General features: G+C 56.2%; 5 protein-coding genes across 5 annotated transcripts; 3 read left to right on the top strand and 2 right to left on the bottom strand.

Annotated features, from left to right (window-relative positions):
• Nucleotides 1–552: 552 nt before the first annotated feature.
• On the top strand, nucleotides 553–2,867 carry B0I36DRAFT_316656 (putative arylsulfatase). The gene is made up of 2 exons (XM_046153057.1): nucleotides 553–1,343; nucleotides 1,443–2,867. The coding sequence occupies exons 1-2, from the start codon at nucleotides 991–993 to the stop codon at nucleotides 2,788–2,790; spliced, it is 1,701 nt and encodes a 566-aa protein (XP_046014717.1). The 5' UTR covers nucleotides 553–990; the 3' UTR covers nucleotides 2,791–2,867.
• Nucleotides 2,868–3,298: 431 nt separating this feature from the next.
• Nucleotides 3,299–6,494, bottom strand: B0I36DRAFT_372552 (putative Deoxyribodipyrimidine photo-lyase; the record flags this gene model as incomplete). The annotated part of the gene is given in 4 exon segments (XM_046160130.1): nucleotides 3,299–3,328; nucleotides 4,713–5,774; nucleotides 5,793–5,854; nucleotides 5,867–6,494. The coding sequence occupies 4 exon segments, from the start codon at nucleotides 6,492–6,494 to the stop codon at nucleotides 3,299–3,301; spliced, it is 1,782 nt and encodes a 593-aa protein (XP_046014716.1).
• A 1,436-nt stretch (nucleotides 6,495–7,930) lies between these two features.
• B0I36DRAFT_238238 (ribosomal protein S21e) lies at nucleotides 7,931–8,299 on the bottom strand (the record flags this gene model as incomplete). The annotated part of the gene is made up of 2 exons (XM_046149591.1): nucleotides 7,931–8,162; nucleotides 8,268–8,299. 2 exons carry the CDS (start codon nucleotides 8,297–8,299, stop codon nucleotides 7,931–7,933), a joined length of 264 nt encoding a protein of 87 aa, XP_046014715.1.
• Nucleotides 8,300–8,656: 357 nt separating this feature from the next.
• B0I36DRAFT_316649 (uncharacterized protein) lies at nucleotides 8,657–11,561 on the top strand. Its single transcript, XM_046153056.1, has one exon. The coding sequence runs from the start codon at nucleotides 8,971–8,973 to the stop codon at nucleotides 11,365–11,367; it is 2,397 nt and encodes a 798-aa protein (XP_046014714.1). The 5' UTR covers nucleotides 8,657–8,970; the 3' UTR covers nucleotides 11,368–11,561.
• Nucleotides 11,562–12,489: 928 nt separating this feature from the next.
• On the top strand, nucleotides 12,490–13,138 carry B0I36DRAFT_360125 (uncharacterized protein; the record flags this gene model as incomplete). Its single annotated transcript, XM_046158248.1, has 2 exons — nucleotides 12,490–12,516; nucleotides 12,581–13,138. 2 exons carry the CDS (start codon nucleotides 12,490–12,492, stop codon nucleotides 13,136–13,138), a joined length of 585 nt encoding a protein of 194 aa, XP_046014713.1.
• Between the last annotated feature and the right edge of the window lie 60 nt (nucleotides 13,139–13,198).

Genomic DNA, 13,198 nt, shown 5'->3' with positions numbered 1-13,198 from the left:
AGGAAAAAATAGCGGCGCCCATTCAGTTTAGTGGGCGGACTCTGTTCCGTGGGTCGCCAGAGGTTTCAAATGTTCCCATGAGCCCTTTGTGGAGCGATGATGATTTTCTATTGCCGTCGCCTGAGCACATTGATAAGACACCGTGGCAGACGCAACAAGCATGGAATCCGGTGTATCCAGATTCAGGCATCTCCGGCCGTGATTGCAAGGTGATAATCGTGTGAGCGGGCAGTGCTGGGAAATGCGAGGCATCATTCAGGCTGGACGGTGGTGGCAGTAGTAGTTTGACCGTGGAAGCAGCAGGGGTGAGGAGCCTGTTGCCGAGGGGGCCGAGACATGGCGTCACTGCGCAGAGGGCTTGCAATGGCACCAGGAGCGGGCTGGATGGCGAGACAGACTGTGGGTGTAAGGTCGTTTGGTGTTGCGAGCCGGTGTGGAAAGAGTGAGGCCCCCACGATGCACGAGTTGGGCAGAGGCAGGCAAGCACCAGGGCGGAGGATTTGCGCATGCAAGCACCTCCCCCACCACAAGCACGCCACTGTCCCGGTGCGATGTCGACACCAGCGACAGCCGCGCCTTCCTCGCGTGATGTCCTACTTCTTGTAGGGAGGGTATCCTGCCCATCTCCATCTCCATCCCATTTTCGAACTTTTCCAGGCATGCCACCGTGTCTCTTGTCGGCTGAGATACCCTCGCCTACCGTCTCCGGCTCTGGGCTCGCTCATCGGCCTGCAAATACGACGACTGTTGCACCCGGCAGCGAGCCGGTGCAGTTGCATGCCCCCATCCTTGCAGCGTGCATAAGCCCCCGGCTGGACTTCACCGGAACGCCCAACCCTCGTCGTCATCGCGGCCACCCGCAGCCCAGCCCTCGCTGTTGAGCCATTGCTACCCGTTCCTGGCTGGTGTTGAGCTTCCACCTTACCTAGACTACCGTCCGCAATCCTTTCTGTTCCAGTACACATCTTTGGTCCAAGAACAGCGTCCGCCATGGCACCCGCCAGGCGACCAAACTTCCTGCTTGTCGTGGCCCACGACCTGGGCTACACTGACACCGGCCCTTACGGCGGCGAGATCGACACCCCCACGCTCGACCGTCTCGCTGCCGAGGGTGTCCTTCTGACGGCCTTTCACACGGCAGCAGCCTGCTCCCCAACACGCGCCATGCTCATGTCGGGCACAGACAGCCACATTGTCGGCCTCAGCCAGCTCGCAGAGGACATCAAGCTCAACAGGCATTACCAGGGACGCCCGGGCTTCGAGAGCTACCTCAACCACAGAGTCGCCGCCCTCCCCGAGCTACTCCAGGACGCTGGCTACCACACAATCATGTCTGGAAAGTGGTGAGTCGTCTTGCATCAGGAACGCCCTGACACTTCCTCAAACTCCGAGTGCCGTCGCCTTGGCGCACGTCTTGCTGATAGAGTGACTGATTCAGACAGGCATCTTGGCACAAAGGCTCATCTGAGCCCGCATGCCCGCGGCTTCGATAAGAGCTTTGTGTATCTGGCCGGCTCGGGCAATCACTTCAACGACGAACCCCAGCTTGGCGACTTTGTAGACTACCTCTATCGCCACCCCGCAGTAGACAGCGAAGGTCTATGGATGCGGGATGGGAATTTCCTCGATCGGAAACGGGATTTGCCCTCAGGTTTCTACTCAACAACCACATTCACCGACGAATTGCTTCAATATCTGGATGGTCGCAACCAGCAGGAACGGGAGAAGCCATTCTTTGGCTATCTTTCCTTCACGGCACCACACTGGCCACTGCAAGCACCCAAGGAAATCATTGAGAAATACAAGGATCGCTACAACGAAGGGCCCGAGATTCTGCGAGCGAAACGCCTTCAAAGTCTCATGGAACATGGCCTCGTCCCACGTGGAGTGGGAACATCACCACGGCCACCACTGGCTGCTAGTCCAGCAGCAAACCCAGCCTGGGAAGCCATGCCCGAGCAGGACCGGCGCATCTCGTCCCGATGCATGGAAACGTACGCCGCCATGGTCGACGTGATTGATCAGAATCTGGGACGCGTGGTAGAAGCTCTTGAGCGATCGGGAGAGCTCGACGACACCTTTATCCTTTTCATGTCAGATAACGGCGCCGAAGGCCGGATGCTTGAAGCGCTCCCAGTCACAGCCGGTGTGCCGCTCGAGCACATCATCAAGACCTTTTACGACAACTCCGTGCAGAACATAGGGAATGCCGACTCCTTTGTGTACTACGGTCCCCGGTGGGCTTCCGCAGCGGCAGCACCGATTCCTGCGTCAAGCGTATCTTTAGCACGAGGGGGCCTCAAAAGCCCCTGCATAATACGGTACCCCAGCATAACAGTGCCAAAGATGCCTGGCGGAGCAGTCTCTCACGATTTTACTACTGTCATGGACATTCTCCCCACGATTCTCGACCTTGCTGGAGTTTCGCCTCCTGTTGCTCATTATCGGCAGCGCGCAATTGCGGCACTTCGAGGTCGCTCTTGGATACCTCACCTGCGTGGGCTCACACCAACTGTGCACGAGAATGGCTGCCAGGATCTCAGTGGCTGGGAGCTGTTCGGCCGGCGGGCAGTGCGGCGTGGTAAATGGAAGGCCGTCTTTGCGCCTGCCCCAGAGGGCTCAAACTCGTGGGAGCTTTATGATGTTCTGCGAGATCCAGCAGAAGCCAACAACCTATCGCTACAAGAACCCGAGGTGTTGAGCCAGTTGTTGATGGAGTGGGAGAAGTACTATTCGGAGACGGGTTTGTACGACCCTGGTGTGGAAGCGAATAGGCTCATAATCAAGTAGAGATCGTTCATGGATTTTCGAGATAATTGTGAATCTCCAAGCGAAGTGGTTCGCAACTGATTAGTCAAAGGCTTCGATATATGCTTGCTTCTGGTTTCAGCGATCGTGCTAGCTGAACAGTGATTGAGCGTAATTGTGATATTACCCGTTGCTGCTGCAATCCATTGCTTAGTACGGATCGGGAACACTCATTCCCCAGTTCAAGGGGGCCCGTGGAAATGTTCATGTTTCAGCCAAGTCGTGCCAGATCGTGACAATCCTGCGCCAGGAGCCACCAGCAGGCTGGTACGTGTAGATTGTGCCGTACGAAAGCATTTGACCAACAAGGATACCTTTGTCTAAGGTGTGAGCAATTCATAGTATCCTAAGGAAAGAATCGGATGTATGCAGGCGACGGATATTCTGTTTGCAGCCTTCTTCTTGCGCTGCTCAATAAAGAGAGAAAAGGGGGGGGGCGTTGCTTGAGACAGCAGAAATTTGAAAAAAAAAAAAAGGTTCTACAGAGTGTTCATTGCCTCTTCTCCTGAACAGCAACCAACTACATCAAATTCCAGGATCAGCATCATCTCGAGCGCTCGGCGAAAGCATCGAGGTGCGTGACTGGAGGCGGCCAAATACGGGCGGGCCCCACCGCATCAGGCGAATGGGATCACGCATTTCCGAGAAGCCCTCTTGTCTAATCCAGATCATCAGTCCCCAAAGATCCGCGACAAAAAGTCAATGCCGAGAAATCGAGCTCGAGGGCGCGACGTCAGAACAAGCACTCTTGTTGTTCTAGTTAGCAGGCAAATAAGGGACGCGCCATGGCATCAGCCGAATTCAGTGATCCACACGATTGGCTGGGCGATCCAGCGGGTGTTGATGTGTGACAGGGGGGTCCGGGAGGGTTTCTGGCATATAAGCTACGCGGAGATGCATGGCAGTGACATTCGCCAAGGCTTTGTGGCGCCCGGGCACCGTGGAAATAGCATCACCAGAGAGCAATGTCATTCTTTCCCTCTGGGAAGTGGTAAGGTATACGTACTCAAGAGCTCCCGCGCGTGGCAATGGGTTGTTCAAGGTGTTGCTTGTTTTGGGTATCTGCCTGGCAGTAACGAAACGTGAATCAGAGCAAAAACGATAAAGCACAAGCACGTGTGTAGTTCCAACAGCATACACGAGCCGGATTCCCAAGACGAGTCAAGGCAAGAACGCAGCTAAACCGCCCCAGCGTGACGCCGATTTTCACGCCACTCACCCAAATCCAACGAAAAGAAAATCGTCAAAAGCCCCTCAAACAAGACACAAGACACAAGAGACAAGAAGAATGTCAGCCCAGACCGCCACCCTGGCTGCGCGAGCCGCGCTCACGAGCTCCACGACCAACATGACCTGCGCCACCGACGGGCCAGGAACAGGTCTATCACTGCCGTCGCTCGACTCGCTGCCTATTCCTCTCGATGCACACGCGTTCATGATCCCGGGGGGGGGGCAACGAGACGGTGGTACAGGCGATGCTTGAGTGTTGCGCCCCACACGTGCCCAACCTGGCGAACCTCTGCTATCTGTGGTGCGACTTGCCGGAGAAGTACTACAACGGTACGGTGAGCTCGTCCCTCTTGCCGGGCACGGCATTTGCCGGGTGTCTAAAGGCTCAAGGCGTGAAGATGGGGATTTCGGCGTACAGGCCGCCCAGTGCTGCGCCGGGAGAGAGGAGGAGCGTGCCGGCGATGATGACGGTCGGTCCGTGGGCTTTGGTGGTGGCGGGTACTTTGTTAGCGACATAGGCTGGTGGTGTGGTTGGGCAGATGAAAGCTGTGTAGGCCATGGCTGGCGTCGTAGTTCGCATAGCAGATCAATAATCTCTTATATCAAGGCTTATCCCTCTCAATACCAGCCTTGTACATCTTCAGGGCCGCCTCCCTGGCGTTCTTGTGCTCCACAATGCGCTGCGGATAAGCTCCTTCCTTGCCTGCCGCGCTCTTGGAGAGACCGCCCGTCCTGCCATACGGATCGTGTATCGCGGCACCTTGTACGCCCTTGAGTTCGGGAATCCATTTCCGAATGTACTCGCCCTGCGGGTCGAACTTCTCGCTCTGAAGCAGCGGGTTGAAGATGCGAAAGTACGGCTGCGGGTCGACACCGCACGACGCAGAGAAGCCCCAGCCACCATTGTTCGACGCAAAGTCACCGTCAATCAGAGTCTCCATAAAGTACCGCTCGCCCAGGCGCCAGTCGATGAGCAAGTCCTTGCACAAAAAAGACGCGACAATCATCCGGCACCGGTTGTGCATCCAGCCCGTCGCCTTGCACTGCCGCATTGCGGCGTCGACAATGGGGAACCCCGTCCGGCCGTCCTTCCAGGCCTGGAAGTGCTCCATGTCGTACGACCACTCAATGTTCGAGTACTCGGGCTTGAACGGCTTGTTCATGCAGATGTAGGGCCAGTGCACGAGCACGTGCTTGTAGAAGTCGCGCCACGCGACCTCGCTGATCCACGTCTTGATCCCCTCGGCCCCGGCGTCAAGGTTCTTCCCCTTGTTCTTATCGCGCGCGGCCCGTACCGCCGTGCGTGCGCTGAGCGTGCCCGCCGCCAGGTGTACCGAGATTGACGACGTGCACGCGTCGCCGGGGAAATTGCGCCGCTCCGAGTAGCGTGAGATCCGCTCCTCAACGAACTTGTTTAGCCGGTCAATGGCTTCGTGCTCGCCAGCGGGCCACAGCGCGTGGAAGCGCTTCTTCTCCTCTGTGGAGAGGGCCTTGTTCTTGGGTACGTCTGGAATCTCTGAGTCGAAGATTGTGCTGTGCTTGCCCTTCCGCACTGAAGCTGGGTTCTTTGTCGGGGGGTCAAAAACGTCGAGGAGCAGATCCATATGAGAATGCAGATAGGCCACCCAGGCGCGGAACCACGGTGAGTAAACCGAGTACTGCTTGCCAGAGCCCGAAGCCAGCAAGCCCGGGGGCACGATGCACGAATCGTGCAGCACCTCCATCGACATGCCATGCTCCGCGAGTAGGCGTACCATCTTCGCCTCACGCCGTAGCTCGTCGACCTCGTATTCCATGTTGGCGAACAGGTGGCTGGCTCCCCACTCACCCATGAGCGCCAGCATGCGCTGAGGGATGTCCTTGCGCTTGCCCACCGTCTCGACGTGCAGTGGGACGTCGAGAGCCGCAAGGTCCTTCTTGAGCACGGCGAGAGTGCGCATCATGAAGTCTACCCGCACGGGCGCGCGCAGGTGCGCCGTGAAGTCCTCCGGGCTGACGAGATAGACGCAGATGAGGGGCACGCCGGCCTCGGCGGCCTTCCTGCTAGCCATGCTGAGCGCGCGGTTGTCGTACGTCCGGAGGTCCATCTTGAACCAGTGGACGACTGCGTCCTTGACCTCGACCTTGGACCGCACTGAAGAGGTGTCGGCCAGGGCTTTGGTGAGAAGTTCTATGGGCCGGGGGAGGATGTTGTCGTTGTAGGCCTTTGCGCGGACATTGTTCATCTCACGAGGGTAGAAGTCACGCAGGACGATGCCGTGCTCCTCCGCCTCGTCGGCCAGGTGGTGCGGCTCGCGCAGCAGAGCTGAGTTGGGAGCATTTAAAGGTGTTGGGCTGGCATCCTTCTTGATTGTTCTGGGTTTCTTGGTAGGAGGAGGAGGGGATGGAGCCGTTGCGACCTGTGCAAGCTTGCGCTTACTCGCAGAGGGGGCCTTGGTTGCTGGTTGAAGTGCCATCTTCTGTCTTGTCGACGTCCTGGTCGCCATGGTGGGAGTGCGTATCACGAGGGTGGTCGATGGCGGCTGGGCTGCAGTGACGACACGAGACCACATGAATTGCGCGACATGTGTTCTAGGAGGAGTAGAGAACGCATTGGATTGAGAGTAAGACTACTGCGCAACATGAGAGATAGGGTGTACGAGCTGAGACTTCGCGCGGCTTGTGACAGGACGCGGCACTGGGATGCGTGCCTGAGTTCAGATCTGGAGGGTGATTGGGTCACGTCTAGATCGACGGCGCCGAGGCCGATGTCTTGTACGTCACTGATCGGGGCGCTCCCAGCTGGGGTCCAGCCGGATCGGAAGATTTGTGGGCAGACGCACAGCTGCGTCAAGAATGGCATTATGTAAGCCGTGTGATCCACGAGGTCTCCAGGTTCCCTCAAGCTTTCATTGTCACTTGGACCGAATGAGAAAGCGCGTTTGCTTCAATATTGACATCGTTTGACATGATCAAGGACTGGTAGGCATCGAACAGCCGTCAGGTTTGTCTTGTTCGATCACCCGTTGTATCAGAATAACAACTGGCTCAGTCTGCTTCTTTGCCTGAAACTTCTGGGTTGTTCATGAAAAAGTCACAAATGTTACGGCCATACAATGTCGTAATCCGTAACGACGCGTCTGCAAGTTATTTCCGTGGCTACATGATATGCGAGGCAACTCATAAAGACTTAGTCTTCTCAGGTCCGCGTAAGCGCAGATGAGAAGATTGGTGATCACGGTAGAAACATGTCTACGGCACTCGACATCCGCGCAGGAGGCTACGCGACGTGCGAAAAAGTATCATTTGTGTGACCCGTATCTGTACCATGATGGACATCTCGACCATCACGGCTTTTTCAAGGCCAAGCATTCAATCTTCGGCTTGGAGGCTGTCGAGGCAGCCCCAGAGTCCTCGCGCAGTGGAGGCACGACAACACTTTTCTAGCCGTGCAGGACCCTCCTCTTCACGTACTAGTCTGGCGAAAGCACCGACGTCCTAGACCCCAGTTCCGTTGCACCATCAAGTACACACATCACATTGCACCTCCCAAGTGATGCTCTAAATTTGTTGATGTTTTTTTTGATTTGTTTCCTCGCACCGTAGATCAGGCCGCGTAGGATATTCTATCCGGCTAGATGCGAATCAAAAGCGACAATATATGCTGCCTGCCCAAACGCGCCGTCCGCCCTGATCAATCATTTCCCATTTTTTGTCGTCAAAACACCGATGAAAAGCCTGTCGTCATGACCATTTTCCGAGGTCAGTCGTCGAAGAATTCGTTTTTCGTCTCGCGTGCCGGTCTTGTGTGCTCGGCACTCGTACGCGTGGGTATGTGTCGGTGGTGATTTGGGACGTACAACCATGCTACAGCAACCGCTTCCCCTTTTATGGCTAAAGAGGAGAAAGGCGCTTATCGCTGGGCGCTCCAGACGCTCTTGACGATGCCATCACGCTGGACGAGTCTGTTGAGGGAGTCGTCGCTCTCGCCCATGGCGCGGATGAAGCCGCAGAGAGCGTAGACGTGGTTCTCGCCCTGGATCTGGCGACCGTTCTCGTCAACCTTGGCGATGGAAATCTGCACCGAGGCGTGGTCCTTGGCCTTGATGATGCGGTTGGTGGCGCTGCACTTCCGCGGGACGTAACTGTAGAGCGAGGAAAAAATCCCATGTTAGCCAATTGCGATCTTTCTCGGCTTCGCCGGCCGCAGTTGTCTTTAGGCTCGGTACGGGGCAAGCGGTGATGCATACAGGTCGACGATCTCTCCCTTGTCGTTCTCCATTTTGGCGAAATTTGGTGATGGTCTGAAGGGGTATTCGGACGGTGGCTGGCGTGGTGATGGACTGACGGTCGCAAGTCGGGTGGTGTGCTTCAGTGCCTGCAGTGTTGCGACCCCCGAATCCAATTTTGCGAGCCAGTGGAAGAATAATGGAAATGAGGTGGGGCCGTGTGCGCGCCTTCGCTTTCCGGCCAAAGGGTGCTCAGGTGGTCAGTGCACTCGCTCACTCGACTGTCTCTGATGCACGCTGTTTGGGCACTGCTGGACCCACTCCAGTCTGGCACTCTCCTCAATGGTGACTCAGGCCAGGCAGGTCACATGATGTCGTGGCGACCTCGTGAGTGAGGATTTGCCGACAGACTGGTCGCGACACGACCATGCGAGGCCCCTGGTTTGAATGAGCCCCGCTTGCAACCACCACGGCGAGCACTTCGCAAGAATCACGTCTTTCGCAGCCTCACTCTAGTGATTCCTGGCCTCCCACCCCGCCAGCTTATTTGCTCCTGCTGGCAGGTCCACTCATGCAGACAACGACGATGCGATGTTCATGACTAGCGGATCGCCTCCTGGGGGACATCCGGTGCGGTGTCCAATATCAACGGCACATCACCATCGCAAGGCTCTCTAGACACCAAGGCACGGCTTTTGGGAGGCTCTATTCCCTTTCCGCCAACATGGAGTCTCCACCAACATCGGCTCAGCTGGTCATCTCCTCTTCTCCAGATCTGCCTGCTTTGGAGGATATCATAGCCAAGGCACCAAGAAAACCACCGCTGCGCAGTGGTAGCCGCGCTGCCGCGATACCTCTCGATGCAAGGACCACCTTCACTAGCGCTGCAGAGGTCCTGAGGGAAGCACCTGAAATTGACATCGAGACTGAGAGAATCACACGGTCGCCTGCCCGCAAGCCGAAGCCCACACAGCGGATGCGCCAGAAACAACCTGCACAACCACGAGAACGTCCAACGCTGGGGCGAGCTGGAAGTCTTGGGTCTCTGTCTCCTGACGAAAAGCCGTGGCAGCGGTACAGGAGCAGGCAGTCGTCAAACAACGGATCCCCGTCACCATCCAAGTCGCAGGCCGCCCCAGCCCCTCTGATGGAGACTGCAAACAAGTCAGAAGTCAAGGCTGGGTCGGAGACCGTGTCAAGGCACTTCGCAACCAAAGCAGAATCTCCCCCAATTGATCTGACCTCCGCGGATCCAGAGCCATCAGCAGTCCCGTTGCCTCCAGCTGGACCAAGGACGTTCGCCAGACGTCGAGAGTGGACGCCACCGCCTCCGGACTCCGTGGTGGTGCTTGACTCCGAGTCTGACAACAGAGAAGTCCTCTCCTCGGCCGTGAAGCCTTCGGAAGAAGAGACAAGACACAAGGCTGTATTTCAGACACTACAGGATGAGTTCGGATGCAAAGCCGAGAGCTCGGGTGCGGCTCGAAGCAACGTGACTCCATTAGAAGTGCTCGGCAAACGAAAATTGATCGAGACCGTTCCCATGACAGGTCATGGTCAGCGCACGTCTCGTAGTACCTCGCCGACCAAGCCAGCCACGGCAAGGCGCAAAGTCAGAACAATTACCGAGCTTGCGACTGCACCATACGCTGCTCCCATCGAACCCGAATTCGACATCACAGTGGGACACACGCGTGAGTCCCTGCTTGGCTATCTTGACCAGGGCGGCGATGTCAAGGCCTTATTCGAGGTCCAGGAGGCTGCTCTAGCAAAGGCAAAGGATGGGAAGAAGCCATCCAAGGCACCACCCAAAAAGCCACGTAAGAAGAATGGCAAGGTGGTGGAAGTGCCGATTCTCTTGTCTCCAAGCACTGCGCTTAAGCAAAGCAGTAAACAAGATTTCGTCTTTGGTACGTCAAGTCAGCTCATTATGGACGACTCTCCTCGAGCTTTACGAGAGCTGCAGCTTGCCATACAGGCATCAAACAAGCTCGACGACGAGGCAAATCCCGCCGATGACCAGCCAGGTTTGTGGCATGCTGGTGCGCGAGATATTGATGGCTCTTTACTCGAGTTCCGCTATGTCGGCAGCACCTCGCAAGATCCGGTCCGACAGTCGCCATCGCCGCAAGTGGGTACTGCCGCTGTGGCTGCGCAGAGTGACAGCGCACCGGCCAAAACTGTAACTGAGTCAGATGATCTCTCGAATCGACTTGTGGATGAATCGACAATGGCTCCAGTACCAGAAGAGACTCCAGTGGAGAGCGTAGCTGGGCTGGGTACGAAACCACGGACACCCAGAAAGGCAAAGAAGCCGAATTACGAGCTGCTTACAGACGTGCAGCTTGCACGAAAGATCAAAACATTCGGGTTCAAGCCCATCAAAAGACGCTCAGCCATGATTTCCTTGCTAGATCAGTGCTGGGAAAGTCAGCACCAGACGGCGTCTTCACCAGGTGGTGCAAGAGCCATGACGACGTCTGCATCCCCACAGTCTCCCAAGGAAGCCACCCCAATCAAAGCAGGAAAGGGAGACGGAGCAGTCAAAAGGCCACGGGGACGGCCCAAGAAAGTCATCGAAGAGCTCCCATCCGGCGGAAAAGCCAAGGTAAAGTCTCCGGCAAGAACGACAGCAAAGGCATCCCGAGCAAAAAAGCCTGCGACATCAAAACCTTTGGCTCCGATTGAAATCTCGGACTCTGATGACATTTTTGACGAGCAGCTTTCTGCGCCATCAACTCCCAGGGAGGCATCATCGCCAGAGGCCGTCTTCTCGCCCTCTGCAGCACCATTAGAAATATCTACCGGGGACGAGGCCGACTTATCCCTGGCCCTGTCACCAACAGACAATGAAGAAATTCTCTTCAAGCATATCACGAATGTGGTCAAATCGATGGCACGGTCAACTGATCCAGCGGAGCCTTCTTGGCATGAGAAGATGCTGCTCTATGACCCTATTGTCCTCGAGGATTTTGCCGCGTGGCTCAACTCAGGTGAGCTGACGAAAGTGGGTTGGGATGCCGAGGTGGCCCCTTCAGATGTCAAGAAGTGGTGCGAGTCCAAGAGCGTGATATGTCTGTGGAAGCAGAACACGCGTGGGAAGGAGAGAAAGCGATATTGATTGTGCTTGTTCTTGTAGCACCTGTGATGGCTGTGGCCTCCAACACGGTTGCTCAGCAATTTCTGTGATTTGGATTGGCGTCAAGCAAGGGATTTGGTTGGAGCACAGCATGGGTTTGGAACGTTGGCAGCGGCGTAAGCGACTTATATACCCTGCAATTCTTAGAGCTTGAACATGCATTTCTTTCAGAGACGGAGTGTTGATTCCCATCGAGGTTGAGAATTCCAGAATTGAGTGCGTGGCAAGGGGACTTTGCGGGATACTGCGAGAAGGCGCTTGGTAGCACCTGCCCGGAGAGATACTGGGGTGCCTCCACGCGCTGTTGCTCATTTCATCAGTGCATTTGTCTAAAGCGAAAGAGGCCACCAGGCCTTACATACAGCCCTCGTGCACTGTACCACAGGCACCACAGGCCTCGCTTGAACAATCAGCAACACCAACAGCAGCAAGACGGAACACAGCACCGAGAATCGCCGCCCAAACGCGATGGCCACTAAGCGGCGCAGGTCGTCCAGTTCGAACCGCGTCGATCGGCTGCGTGAGAAACGCGTGAGGACAGGTTCATATCAGCCACAGCAACACGGGACTCCTTCGCCGAGCCGCCAAGACCATGACGACGAGCTCGTCCCATCACCCGCGTCGCCCTTGGGAGAGGGACGGATCAAGGTCGAAGATCGTGTATCCGAGGAAAGGGATCTGCATGCTTCTCCACGATCCAGTCGACATTCTCCAAGAACTGAGCCACCACGGCGGCGGCAAGAGGTGAGTCTCTTTCCATGCAACGAAACCATCACAAACAACCTTCCCCTTGGAGCGCATCGTAGCTTGAATCAAATCGAGACTGAGTGGACAAGGAGCTTATGTCACAACAAGCAGCAAACACCCCTCGATCACAACTCTCTCCCGTACAACGACCGGCCCCCTCGCCCGCGGCCTCGGATGATATGCGTCACTCTCTGGAACGGAGACGAGTACAACTGCCACTACCAGCACCACCTACAGCGGGTCTTCGTCAATGCAAAGGGAAGCTAGGACTTTCCCTCTTCCTTTGCCGAACTGATGGAGGTAGCTGATCGGGCGGCAGCTCGCCTCAATGAGGTGGGTATCCCTGTTGTGGTCAAAATGCCGTTGGCGACATACACCAAGATTGTGAGTTGCGCACTTCCTGACGCAAGCCTTTTGAGTCCTGAGACAACGTGTTCATTCGATGCAGGAAGGATACGACTTTGCGTTCGATGTCGTATTTGCGCCAAGGTGGCGGCGTAGGCATCAGGACGCGAGCCCGAGGCAGTCGAACGCAGTGTTGAACTATGATGATGTCGCTCTGGAGAGATGCCCCCGCCGCGTGTCCACAGATGCCACCTCGTGTCAACAAATGGACAAGCTTCAAGGACATCTTGACAAATCGCGCCATGGTCGGGGACAGACACATAACGGCAGCACGGATGCTCAGACACAGACGGATATGCGTAGAGCAGGCACGACCATCCAGCTGGGCTGCTCCGAAACCGATCACCACAGGCACCAGCAGCACGACAAGGCAACTCAGACGTCCCCGAGGCCTCCCAGAAGGGAAATTGACACCATCAACAACAACATTACTCGCGGGAGCCGGAAGCTCACAAAACCAGCAACCACGGAGCACAAGATCGACGGCGTAAATAGGATCCTCACAGCGATAGATTCCGTGTTCAGCAAGTTTGACCAGAGGCTCGAGGAAATGGATGTCATGCTGGATATTGACTTCTCTGCTTTGGACGGTGTGGTCTAGAATCGTTGAAGGAAAGTCATTCACGGGCTTTGCCGAGGACTCTCGATAGTGTTTTCTTGT

Source organism: Microdochium trichocladiopsis (assembly GCF_020744255.1).
Source record: "Microdochium trichocladiopsis strain MPI-CAGE-CH-0230 chromosome Unknown B0I36scaffold_3, whole genome shotgun sequence".
Lineage (NCBI taxonomy): Eukaryota > Fungi > Ascomycota > Sordariomycetes > Xylariales > Microdochiaceae > Microdochium > Microdochium trichocladiopsis.
The sequence above is the reverse complement of the archived record's forward strand: the minus strand, read 5'-3'. Positions and strand labels throughout refer to the sequence as shown.